General features: G+C 35.7%; 1 protein-coding gene across 2 annotated transcripts; it reads right to left on the bottom strand.

Moving 5' to 3' along the window:
• Positions 1 to 1,770: 1,770 nt before the first annotated feature.
• LOC131155195 (protein indeterminate-domain 12) lies at positions 1,771 to 11,274 on the bottom strand. Of its 2 annotated transcripts, XM_058108151.1 has the most exons (4): positions 10,429 to 11,074; positions 10,113 to 10,274; positions 9,630 to 10,026; positions 1,771 to 2,856 (listed from the first exon to the last, which is right to left on the bottom strand). In XM_058108151.1, the coding sequence occupies exons 2-4, from the start codon at positions 10,270 to 10,272 to the stop codon at positions 2,049 to 2,051; spliced, it is 1,365 nt and encodes a 454-aa protein (XP_057964134.1). In that variant the 5' UTR covers positions 10,273 to 10,274; positions 10,429 to 11,074; the 3' UTR covers positions 1,771 to 2,048. The 2 variants fall into 2 exon arrangements, with proteins under 2 accessions (XP_057964134.1, XP_057964133.1); XM_058108150.1 differs by having other exon boundaries at positions 10,113 to 11,274.
• Between the last annotated feature and the right edge of the window lie 1,045 nt (positions 11,275 to 12,319).

The raw sequence follows: 12,319 nt of genomic DNA on the forward strand, positions 1-12,319 counted from the left end.
ACTGATTGTTGGAATTTTCGTCAAACCCCACGTTTTCACAATCAAAAGCCGAATTTTATCAATAGATGGCCGATTCCTCAAAAATTTCATTACTAATGCAAAACGAAGTTCTTCCTCAGCCTTAACCATCTCTGCTTCTGAGAAAATAAATCCCAATTCCCCATTGATATTAATAGGCATTCTCATGGGAATTTTGAACGCAGGCATCTCCATTTTTTTACTCACAATTTGCGCATATGACTGCACCTCGGGACTAGCCTGGACGGCATTCCCCACCGATGGTGCGACCATTGGCGAGGGACGACACTGTATTGCAATATATTGAGAATTAAAGCCAAACTTTTCTAAATGGAAAATAAATTGACCTGAGTTGTTTGGCGACTCCCTGAGCAGCGATGGCTTGTAATTTCCATGATCTGTCCTCGACGGCAACGAATCGCAGTTTTTGGCACATATCGTTGTTCTGTGTTACCCCTTGTGTGTCTCCTCAGAAAAAACAACAAACCTTGAGTCTTGGCATTTGCTTCGTAGGGAAAAGCAATGACGGTGATGGGAGAAACACAGTGGTGGCACTGGGAAGCGGCTAGCTGAGCTAGAGAGCGAAGGTCGTCGAAGGTGTGTGTTAGGTGCCGGCAAAATAGTCACCGCTGGCGAATGATCCTTCTCCGAGTGCCTCCTCCTCCGACCCAGATGATACTTCAATGAATTTCGACGAATTGCTAGAAACCCTAGTTTACTTAATGGAGTAAAAATGAAGCGAATATGGAGTAAAGCACTTGCTGTGGAGTCGGCGGCGAAAGTTTGAGAAGTAGAGGGTTCAGGTAGACTCCGCGACGCAAGATAGGAAAGCTTCTATGCAGACCAGAGAAAGATAGGGTCTGCGATGACGGCGACTAGAGGAGATGAGGAAAGTACTTGCGACAGCTGGAGAAGAGGAACAAGACGAGATGCTTCTCCTTTTGAACAGAGGCTACTGGCTACTGGCTAGGGCTTTCGAATGAAGGGGCATTTGTGAGCATGTAGGGCGACGGATCCGACGTGTGTAGCCGGAGAAGACATCTCTCTCGTCGTTCGCAATGGCGGCTAGACTTGTGGATCGTCCTCTTCCTCACCTCTAAACTCTCCAACTCCGTCGTCGTTTGCGGTGGTGGGAACTCGCGACGACAGTGACGTCGGAGAAGGAACAGCGCTTCAGGCCTTCTTCATGGAAATAGTGCTCCAGGCCGTCATCGTCTTCCTTCGCGACGGCAACTGCATGAAGGTCAGCTTTATTATTTGTATCTTGTCCAAAATAAGAAGAAAATGCACACTTAAGTTTGCCAGAGGAATACGTATGCTCATAAACATCTTTGTGCTTCTCTGTGACTCCTTTTTCTTGAAAATCAAGATCAGAAATAAATGAGATCAAACTAAAAAGACACATGCTTAGACTATTTAAGTGAGACTCAAAATCATCGGGATCATAAGGTTGTAATTTTTTTTTTTTTTGTTATTGTAATAAATTAATAATATTTTTATTTTGAGGTATAAAATCCCATTCTTTCTATCCTAATTATCTCTCCAATCTCTTTACTCATGGGGATCCAAAATTTCATAATAAAAATAGACATTACAAAATTCAATTTCATTCACGCTATTCCAACAATTTGGAAAATTCATTATTCCTATGAAATTATTATTAATCTACTTACATGAATATCTCCAAGTTTATCCAAGTCAACACTCATTACTCGATAAAGAAAATAAACAAGGTAATTAAGTAAATAAAAATTTTCCACAACAAACCACTATTGGTGAAAAATATTAAAAAATGTATTACCAAGAAAGGAAAAGAAAAGATGGAATTTTGCAAGCTACGAGCACTCGTCAAAAACTACAGGAAAACCAAGGGCCAAAGAATGTATTTTAATAAAGGACATAGATCTCAATAGGTACACCATCTCTCATAGGCATGGGGAGGGGACATCTTTGTCATCTTAGTATTTATTAGGCTTCTTATTTACTAATTTGTCCCTACCCATTGGTTTTTGACCTCTTAATTTAACGATTCAACGGTCATCCCAGGTTTTTGAGGCACGCTGATCAGCAACACTAAAGCTTTGGGGCTTCAACAGGGACATGTCACGCTCATACTCTTGAAACTCTACGTCCCCTGTGAACGTTAGCAGATCCCTTACGTTCATGCTAACATTAACATCATCACCATCGCCATTGCCACTGCAACAGTTATCCCCTGTTAGACCTAGAAAGTCCCTAGTCAAACGATCATTCTTTTGCCACGTGGCAAGGCTTTCTAGGTACCCTGGCGAGATTCCAAAGCTTGCATGACTCACCGTTTTGAGTTCACCAGCATTCAGTCGAGCGGTGGTAATGTGCCCTGCCGATTGAGACTGTGTGGGGCCCTTGTTAATGGAGGTTGCGCCAACTGAAGCAGCCTTTTGGAGGAGTGCAGTGGCTGAGAGGTGTGCTGATGGGGCACCATGGGAGGTGGGTTGAGTGCTCCCTTGAAGGTCATGGAAAGATGAAGTTAACAGGCTGATCTTTGGGGGTTCTTGGTAAAATGGGGAAGACATGGGCGGTGGAAGTTGGGGGTGGTGGGTTTCGGGCTTGATTTTAATTGGGTTTGGAGTCGGGCTAGGGTTTTGGGTTAAGTCAACCCATGGAGGGAGAGGGGCTTGGGTGGGTTGGGCTGGGAAGTGGGTTTGAGTTGAGAAAAGGAAGAGTGGGGGAGGTGGTGCATTTTGAGAATGGAGGTGAAGAGGGTGGTTGGCTGTGGCCAATGCGCTAGCAGAGAGTCTTGCACTTTCTTCAGCTAATGCGTCACAAAATGCTCTATGGGTGATGAAGCTGTCCTTCCTGCACTTGAAATATTATTTGAAATGTAAGTGAGGATAGTTTCATAAACAATGAGGTGGAAATTCATTCATTAACCAAAAACTTATTATAATAAGTTAATTGAAGTTGTTTCTTGGCCATCTACTGATGAGTGAGATATCTCAAGAACAAGTCATGTTATTTACCATGTGTCTTAAATGACATGAAACTCATAATGAGAAAATTTATGACTATTTTCAAAGAACTTCAAAATGTGAATCAATTTGTCATTTTCAATCTCATGGGCATATATTGGTGGAGAGGAATTTTCATTTGAAGGATGTTGGTTTGAATCAATTTCCTTGAGTTTTATCGTTAAGTTACTAAATAGAGAGGTTTTCTGAATGGATTCTGTTGAGCTATTAAGAAATTTATTGACTACAAGAAAATATCAAAAAAGCCAACAAGTGAAATTGGTTACAACAAGTTTGGTGACTATGTTCTGGTATTGTAGGACTAGGTTCAAAAGATTTGTCTATATAAGGGAAAGCCAAAAATTATCACTTGGGAGAAGAAAAAATTTGTGCCTTAAAGAGAAATTTTTTCCTTTAAAATTTCATCAAAATATATTCCCTCCCCCCCCCCCCTCCTTTTAACAATCTTTAATAAGACAACTTGTGGCAAGATTATCAATGAGCATAAGTTTCCTATTCAAGAGATTTTCTTGGTGCCATGGAGGTTGAATGATGCTTATCAACGAACTTTGAGTTGAGTTGTCCAAGTTGGAGTAAAGAAGTATGTAGTTGTTTAAAGAATTTACTTTTTCCTTTATTCCAAAGGTGAGACCTCTTGTGATGTCATTGATAATTTTGAAGCTGATACTCAACTGAAAGGTTTGATCAAGGAGGTAAACAAGTAATCCTATAACTTAATTTAGAGGTTGCAACTGTCACTTGCTAGACCAGTTGCTTAAGGGTAGTATGGTGGGCTATTTTGCCAATAAATCTTCAAAGTTATGGGTGAAGTCGATTGAAGAAGATTAGAAATTTTAATGACTGTAGTTACCCTATATTTGATAAGGAAGAGGGCTTGAAATAGAAGAGGTTAAACCTTTAAAAGGTGAGAAGCTTCATGATTCAAAGGTTTTATAGATTCAAAAGTAGAGTCAGATCAAGGACAATTCAATTTGCCCTAACATATTTTCAACTTGCTGCTAATCTCATGCCAAGGTGTGCCCCATTATCATTAGTGGTGGGAGTTGCAGCAACATAGTTTCTTAGGAGATGGTGAATAAGTTCAAACTAAATACTCATCCCTATCCAAAGCCTTACCAAATTATGTAGTTTGAAGATAGTAATGAAGTAAAGGATCCTAAAAAATGTCTTGTTTTATGTGGATAAAAATGATAAAGCTATGCAAAGTTTGGTATTACATAATTTCTATGGACATATATAATATACACAAAGCTTGAAGACCTTGGCAACTATGGTAGACATGTTTCATGATGTTTTTAGGAATATGCATGCCTTTATTAAAGTGGGTAAAATGAAAATTTGTGCTTTTACTAAATAAAAAGGTGATTGCTCCCAATCTTCTAAATAAGAGGATAGAAATAGTCACATTATCCAAATTCAATAAGGAAAGTGAAGAAATTTATTATGTACTTGTTGGCAGCTAAAAGTAGAGATAAAGTCATTGGGTTGGAAGACCTCTTATAGGAGTTCCATGACGAGATGACTATGTTTTTAAGAGACATCTAGCATCAAAATGATCTGATAACAAGTTTTACACTTCCTAAAGAAACTCATTCTTAGATTAGTTCTAAGAAGTATGAATAACTAAATTCATAAGTGATCGATGGACTTCAAAAGAAAAGCCACATTAGGGAGAGTGCAAGCTCTTGTTCAATTCCAGTCTTTTCAATTCCTAAGAAGGATGTAAGATGGATGGTGTTTGTGGGAAGTCGCGTTATTAGTCACATTACCACCAAATACCAGATTCCCATTCCAAAAGTTGGTGATATAACATTTGATATGCTCTCCCATGCTTAAGTCTTCTCCAAGATTAGTTAGAGAATAAAATGGGTACCATCAAATCTAACTCAAAAGGGGCATTGATTTAAAAACTAGATACAAAACAAGGGATTAATTACATAAATTGATTCTATGAAAATTGTTGCCCCCAATGCCCCAAGAAATTTAAGGCTAAGGAGTCATGCTTTTTATAATTTTATTGGAAAATTTATAGTTTTGTTTTTTGATGCATGATATACTTGTTTATTGTTATAATAAAAATAATAACAAGAATCATTTAAGGTTTGTTCTAACAATTTTGAGAGGTGAGAGCTTCATGTAGCTAGGAAGTGCTATTTTTTTGACTTTTAGCCTAACCTTCCCAGCTTTTGTCTTGATTTTCCATAGGATTTATGGAGGATAGTGAGATTATTAAACTATCAAAGAAAATCAACACCAAATAGGTTGCAAAAAGCATGTAACTTCCATGGATTGGCCTTATTTTATTGCCAATTCATAAGGAATTTCAACACTATTGTATCCCCTTAAAAATATTGCATCAATGAAGGGACTCCAAATAAACAATGGAGGTGAGAAGAAATTTCAACTTATTAAAGACAAGTTGCCTCATGCCCCTATGCTTGTGTTATCAAACTTTTGAAAGATATTTGAGGTTAATTTTGTTGTCTCTCATACTAGCATTGGAGTTCAATTCAAAGCCTAGAAGTTTATACGTAAAATTCTCTTCTCTAGTGTGAAGCTTAATGAATTAGTAAGGAGGAAATGCATGCACAACTTAATAATGATGCAAGTTCAATGCAATTGTCTTCTACAAAATTGGAGCTCTTGTCTCTTTCAAATAGAGTTAATCTTGCATTCTAAACATAACCCTATTAAGCAAGTCAATAATCAAACAAACCTAAGTTAGCAGCATGCTAAGTGGGACAAATTTCTAAAAGAGTACACTTTGAGTTGAAAAAGTGTGAAAAGTGCAACCAAAGGCCACATTGACTTAGTTAGTGCATAGTTCTTTAGAGTGCCATGAGTCTCCAACTTGAAAGTTTTGATACCACAAGAAACTTCTATGTAAATGATAAAGACATTGGTGAGATTTAGAAGCAATGCAAAGAAGGGCCTAATAGATAATATTTCATTTGAAAGACTTTCTCTTCACAGGAAATCATTTGTGTATTCCTAAGTGTTGTCTTAGCAATAGTACATCATCAAAGAACTTCATTGCATAGGTCTAGGTTTCTATTTTGGAATGTTAAAATGATTTTCCATTTAAAAATTTTTTTGACCTACTATCATACCGAAATGTAAATAACATTGTGAGGAGGTGTAGAATTTGCCAAACTTCCAAGAGTAACTCAAAATACTAAAATAGACACACCATTACCTATTTCTAAGGCTTTATGGCACGATTTTAGCATGAATTTTTTGGTTATTTACCAATAACATAATCATGTGTTGATTCTATTTAATCGGTTATTGATTGTTTTTAGAAATAACTCACTTTATTCCATGTAAGAAATCTATAGATGCTAATTCCTATGTTGCTAACATTTATTCCGACAAAGTGATTATGCATCATGGACATGCAGATCATCTATTTTGTTGTAATTGGGAGCAGTTGAAGTAGTGATAATGTTTTAGGAGCCTATATAAAGGAGTACATACCTAGTTTGTAGAAGGATCATTGTAGTGTAACTTTCTAGTTTGTTGATGAATTAGGTAGTGTCGCTACTCCAATTCCCTTCTCCTTTGGTTTTTCTATGTTTCTCTTATTTTATCCATTTCCTCCCACAACATGCATACACATACAACCACACACACACACACACACACAATCACTAGAGATGTGAAAAGCTCAAACTCATATTTATACAATATATTATACTCTTATACACGAACACTAAGAACTAAATTATTCCATAGATTTCCATATAGTATAGAACATCCCTTCAAATAGGGAGAACTTATTTTCTCCAAGTTCCTCCCTAAGATTGACATGGGCTTATGGATTTTGGGGATATTGCTAGAGACACTCACACTAAGTACACATTTTTCACATGCATGAATCCAAAATCAATTGCCATAATTTTGTATGTTCGTATATAAAAAATAGGCCTAATCAATATATGTGAATATGCTTCCTAAGTAATGTTTCTTTCTATACTTTTTAATTATCAAATTTATTTCCAACTTTGGTAAGGTATACATGAGAGCCAATTAGGAATGAGTGCTCAAGCTTGAAACCCTTAAAAAAGGAAAATATATGATGGATTATCCTAAGCGATAATTTTCTAGAGGACAAAGAACACGATCAAATTTACGAATTTCTTAATATTTCACTACTTTAATAATGCTAATTTTTAATTTAACATAAAATAATGAAATAATTGCCACACCTTTTAAGTCGGTAGCTAATTATTAAAGCACTATTACATTTTGTCTTGTGGTGGAACTTATGACTACCAATTAGTACAAGTAGTGATGGGACTAAGTTTTCTCCACATAAGAGTAAACTATGGCGCGACCTTTTCTTTGTCTTTTATTTGAGAATTAAGTTTGCAACCACAAGACAACTTGAATCTATGAATTTTCAAACAAAAGAATAATTACAGACATATGCCCTAAAACACACGTTCTATATATGATAATTACTCTGAAAAGTGAAATGGGTGTAGAGAAACATGTTATGTGATGATTTATAGGATGTTGATTAGCTAGCATTGGCATGGGAAAACAGAGAAATTCTTGGATGACTTGACAACAAAACTGTGCAGGCTGTGCATGAACGTGATCAAAGTAATTCATTTTGATAATGCAAAAATGACCCTTCTCTTCTTTGTTCTTTTCTTCAACAAAGAAAAAGGAAAGAGCCGCAATGTGAACTCATGCATGCGGAATTGGCATAGAGAGTCAGTAGTCCTAAAATTAACTGAGACGTCATAAATTAAAAATGATTACACTTGAGAAACAGCCTTCGTGGGTCAAACTTAAGCATAATGCAGAGAGAGAGAGAGAGAGAGAGAGATGAATGAAAATTGACTGATGTTTGTGCATGCGAAGACAGGCATGGATGAGCCCCAATTATCAAGAAATTATCTTTTTTTTTCCCCCTTTTTGAATGGTAAGAAATTGTGTGATATGATTTTAATTAAACAAATTTATTTTTACACTAATATTGTTATAAGCACATCATTATATCTTGTCATATCAATGTTATGATAATATATTATAATTTTTGCCACTGCTACCAGGATAAAACATATTCATATATATATATATATATATATATATCATAATAATTAGTAGAAAAATAAAAACTATAGAAGCATATATACATAAAGTAAGTTAGAGAGCTCATCCTAAAACTTAAGTGTTAAGGAGAGAAAGTTAAAAGAATTTTATATTGGCTTGAAATTGTACCGGAGGAGTCAAGCACCTAATTTTGATATCAAGTTAGAGAACTCATTCTCAAAATTTAGATATTAAGGGGAAAAAATTAAGATGATTTTATACGGACTAGAGGCAAACCAACAAAACAAACATATTGAGCCAAAACATCTAACAACTGTGTGTGGAAGGGAGGAAAATTAATTCAACTCTCCCTTTAAAATATTTTGCTGATTTATCAGATATCATAATGATGAAGATTCAGGGTTTCAGAGGGCTCAGCTAGAAAATAATGGCATGCATTCTTCATGAGAAGAAATAATCAATAGTTTTATATGAATGCTTAAAAAGTAGCTGAGCTCTAACTTTTCCTATATCAGAAGCAGAGATCCATCATTGTTATTGTGACTGCGCGCAGTCGTCGTACCAGCTTTACTAAGTATCGAACTGATCAAAGGGTCCCCACCACGAAAAAAAGGAAAAACAAAAAAAAAATCCTGTCTGTTGACACAGTACTTCGGCTGCAGGAGTGGTGTACGTTTAGCTGTATTTGTGCACGATCTCCTTAATCATTCTAATGAATCACCTTAATTTTGCTTATAATTAATAATAATCGATAGTTCAAGCTGCCATTGAATAATATGAATATTAATATATATATACACATATATATGAGCTATTTTTTAGACTTCTATAAATAATAACCTAAGTGTTAAGGAGAGTAATGAGTATAAATATATATATACACATATCCAGAATGCATGCATGAGTAATGAGTTCTTCATTTTCTTTTTCTTTCTTTATGTGTAATGAGACGTTCTTGGTTTCATGGTGTAAAGCTTTTATTTACCAGCAGGTAATATATTCATATTCATCAATGAAAAGCATATTATTTATAAAAGTCTAAAAAATAGCTCATTATTCACAGAGGTTGCAGTAAATTAAACAAAATTCGCAGTAAATAAAAGTTTATTCTTTATTTATTTAGGTGCTGTTTTCCTTTCTGATGGATGGCTTTGCATAGGCAGACACTGCTTTGGTTTCTAATGAATTGTCATCAGTAACAGACACAAGAGTTAATGGGTGTCCATTTCCATGCAACCTGTCCGTGCATTAAGGTCCACTTGTGTGTGTATATTTATATTCCATGCAACTTCCTAAAAAAAATTATTAATATCCATGCAAGCTTACTACTTTTGTATGAGAACTACCCACACAAAACAAAGTAAGCCCACTGAAGCATATAAAAGCCAAAGCGCCTAGATGGTAAAGAAGAAGAAAAACATAGAACTTTGAAGCAAAGCAAGCAGAAGGAAGATAATTAAACATACAGAAAAAAGAGAACTTTATTAACTGTGCGAAAGAAATTAGATTAAAATAATATTGAAGTAAATTAATTACCTGGAGAAAAGCGTTCCACAGTCACATCTATATTCTCTAGTTCCACAGGTTTTGGAGTGAGCCTTCCAGTCAGATTGAACAGCATAGATCTTTGAACATTTCTCGCATTTCCATTTTTTCTCTCCGTGTTTTCTGCAGAAGTGTTTCTTGATTCCGGTGAGATCGCCGAGAGCCCTGGAAGGATGGTGGTGAACACAGGAAGGCTCAGGGCAAACATAGGCTCTCTTTCTGTTCTCTTTGCTGTTTCTTTGCTTTAACTTCCATGGAAGGTTATGGCCTCGTCTGTGAAGCTGAAGGTTCTGATCTCTCTGAAATCCCTTGTTGCAGATCTCACACACAAATCTATTGGTAGCCAACAAGGTGTTTGGAGATAATGCTATCACTTCTGCATCTGGATCTATATATGCCATTTAATTATGTATTAATTTCAGTAAACTATATGATTAATATTCTAGGTGTAATATATTAATAAAATCTAATTACCTGGGTTTCCTGGAAGGTTTCTCTTCTTCTTGATCTTCAGTGACTGTTGAGGAGAAATGGTGGAGACCATGGGATTTAAGGAACCCAAGTCGTGAACTAGTCTAGTACCAGAAGAAACAGTACTAGCTGCTTCCTCGGACAAAGAAGTGGAATTGGACATGGCTGCAGGAAACATAGCTGTCAACTAGGAAAACTCCAATAAATAAAAGCAAAACCAAAAACCCACTAGCTAGTCTTTTCTTTTGATGGATCTTGTGCTCCAATCAGTCTCGGCTAGCTCGGTCACCCTGCTTAATCACTTTGTAATTAATCGTACCTTTCAAGAACACAGCAACACTAGAAATTTATAAAAGACCATTAACCCAGAAGAAGAGAATCGATCGATCGCATCTGTGAAAACAGCTAAATACAGCCTTAGTTCCTGGAGAAGAGCAGGTGGCAGTGACATTTGGCCGCAGAGAGGCAGGACTCAATTGGCAACTGAAAAATTAATCCCGTGAAGGGATGATGATGGGTTGTTCTCCAAGTTGCTATCTAGCCATGGATCGCTTGTCTGAGCGGCTAGCTCTGCAGCACAAATTCAGATTCAGATCACGTCTCTTTCCAATCTCTCTTCAAATCCATCAAGTTACCCCATACCATGCACCTGGAATGGTAAAAACAGAAGCCCATATGCTTCTCTCTCTCTCTAAATAACCTTCTGCTTGTATCTATATCTATATATGTGAGTGAGGGAGACACTGGCCGGAGAGAGATTTTAATTTCAGTAGGTGGGTATTGTAGAAGAGCAATGTACAGGAGGTGATGATTATAGTGGCAGACTAAGGTGAAGGGGGTGGCAAATTAGAGAGAATAATAATAATAAATTTTAAACTAAAGAAAATAGGAAAAGGCTAAAAAGTTAGGGAGGAGAGAGAGAGAGAGAGAGACAGATGTATGAGGCCGGCAAAAGAAATGACCAGGAAGAATCCCCAACCCACCTCTTCTCTTTATTCATCTAATTTTCTCTCTAATTTATTAATTATTTTTCCTTCTTAGTTCGACGTTGGCAGTTTCTGTCGTTTACTTTGTTCCTGTTACAAAACACCCAAACCCTAAAAGGGACTTGATTTGAATGAAATTATTATAAAATAAAAGGGACATTACTTGCAAGAAGGCTTAGAAGGATATATGAGCACTCGGCACCTTATTATAAAGCTTGGAGATGAGCCACCTTCATCCTTTCCTCTAAACCAAACAACAAATTACTATAATTACTTAATTCCATATATTATTAGCTTGAATTGTCTTATCATCTCAGATTTTAGACAATTATTTAAAACTTTAAATTTTAGGCCCTTATAAAACATTTTTACTCAAAAAGTAATAATTCCTTAATTGGAAGGGGAAAGTTTCCCGTTGCTGTCCCTCTTCTTTTTCTTATTAACACAAACTCACACACACTCTCTCTCTCTCTCTCTCTCTCCCCCAACCCAATATGAAATATTATATATTCTCTCATATTCATTTTTTTTCTTTTCTTTTTATCTTTGATATTCTGTCATATTCTAGTGTTTGAAGGCGTTTCCTCTTTTTCGCCTTTGCCAACAACTTTTTTTTTTTTTTTTCATTTTTTTTTTAATTCCAAACCCAAACTCAACGCCATGGAAATTGAGAAAAATGCAGTGACCATTTTATCCTTATTATTTTGTCAAAAACATATATAGCATGCTTTTGGAAATTTAATAAAATAAAAAATAATAGAACTTTAATACAAATATAAACACGATTCACAAATAAGTTAGATACGAATATCTCGCTCTTTTTAAGGAAACTCAAATCTTTTGTGATTTTTGGCTTAGTCCATGAACTGGTGTAGCACAACTCTTCAAGACTAGTTTCCCCCAAGATACAATAGTCCGATTTGAATCATATGACTCTCTCAAATTCTAGACAAATACGAAGGAGTTCAAAGTTCCACAAAAAATACTTTTCTCTACTTGTCAAACTCTCTAAACTCAAAAGAAGGATGATATGATAAGAAGAAATTGGTATGTTGTGCTAATGTCTCAAGGATCTATTTATAAGCACAAAATGACCTTCATGCTCCATGTACTTAATAAATAAGATGTTTATATACATATATATATATATATATATATATATATATATATATATATATTAAATAGATACAAACCTACATTCAAGGTACATTCATATAATTAATC

Source organism: Malania oleifera, chromosome 5 (assembly GCF_029873635.1).
Source record: "Malania oleifera isolate guangnan ecotype guangnan chromosome 5, ASM2987363v1, whole genome shotgun sequence".
NCBI lineage: Eukaryota > Viridiplantae > Streptophyta > Magnoliopsida > Santalales > Ximeniaceae > Malania > Malania oleifera.

Coding starts and splice junctions, on each gene's coding strand:
- LOC131155195 (XM_058108150.1), bottom strand. CDS start 10,287: ATGTTTCCTGCAGCCATGTCCAATTCCACTTCTTTGTCCGAGGAAGCA. Junction 10,027..10,112: donor AAACCTTCCAGGAAACCCAG/GTAATTAGATTT, acceptor TGGCATATATAG/ATCCAGATGCAGAAGTGATA. Junction 2,857..9,629: donor TGTGGAACGCTTTTCTCCAG/GTAATTAATTTA, acceptor TTTCAAGTGCAG/GAAGGACAGCTTCATCACCC.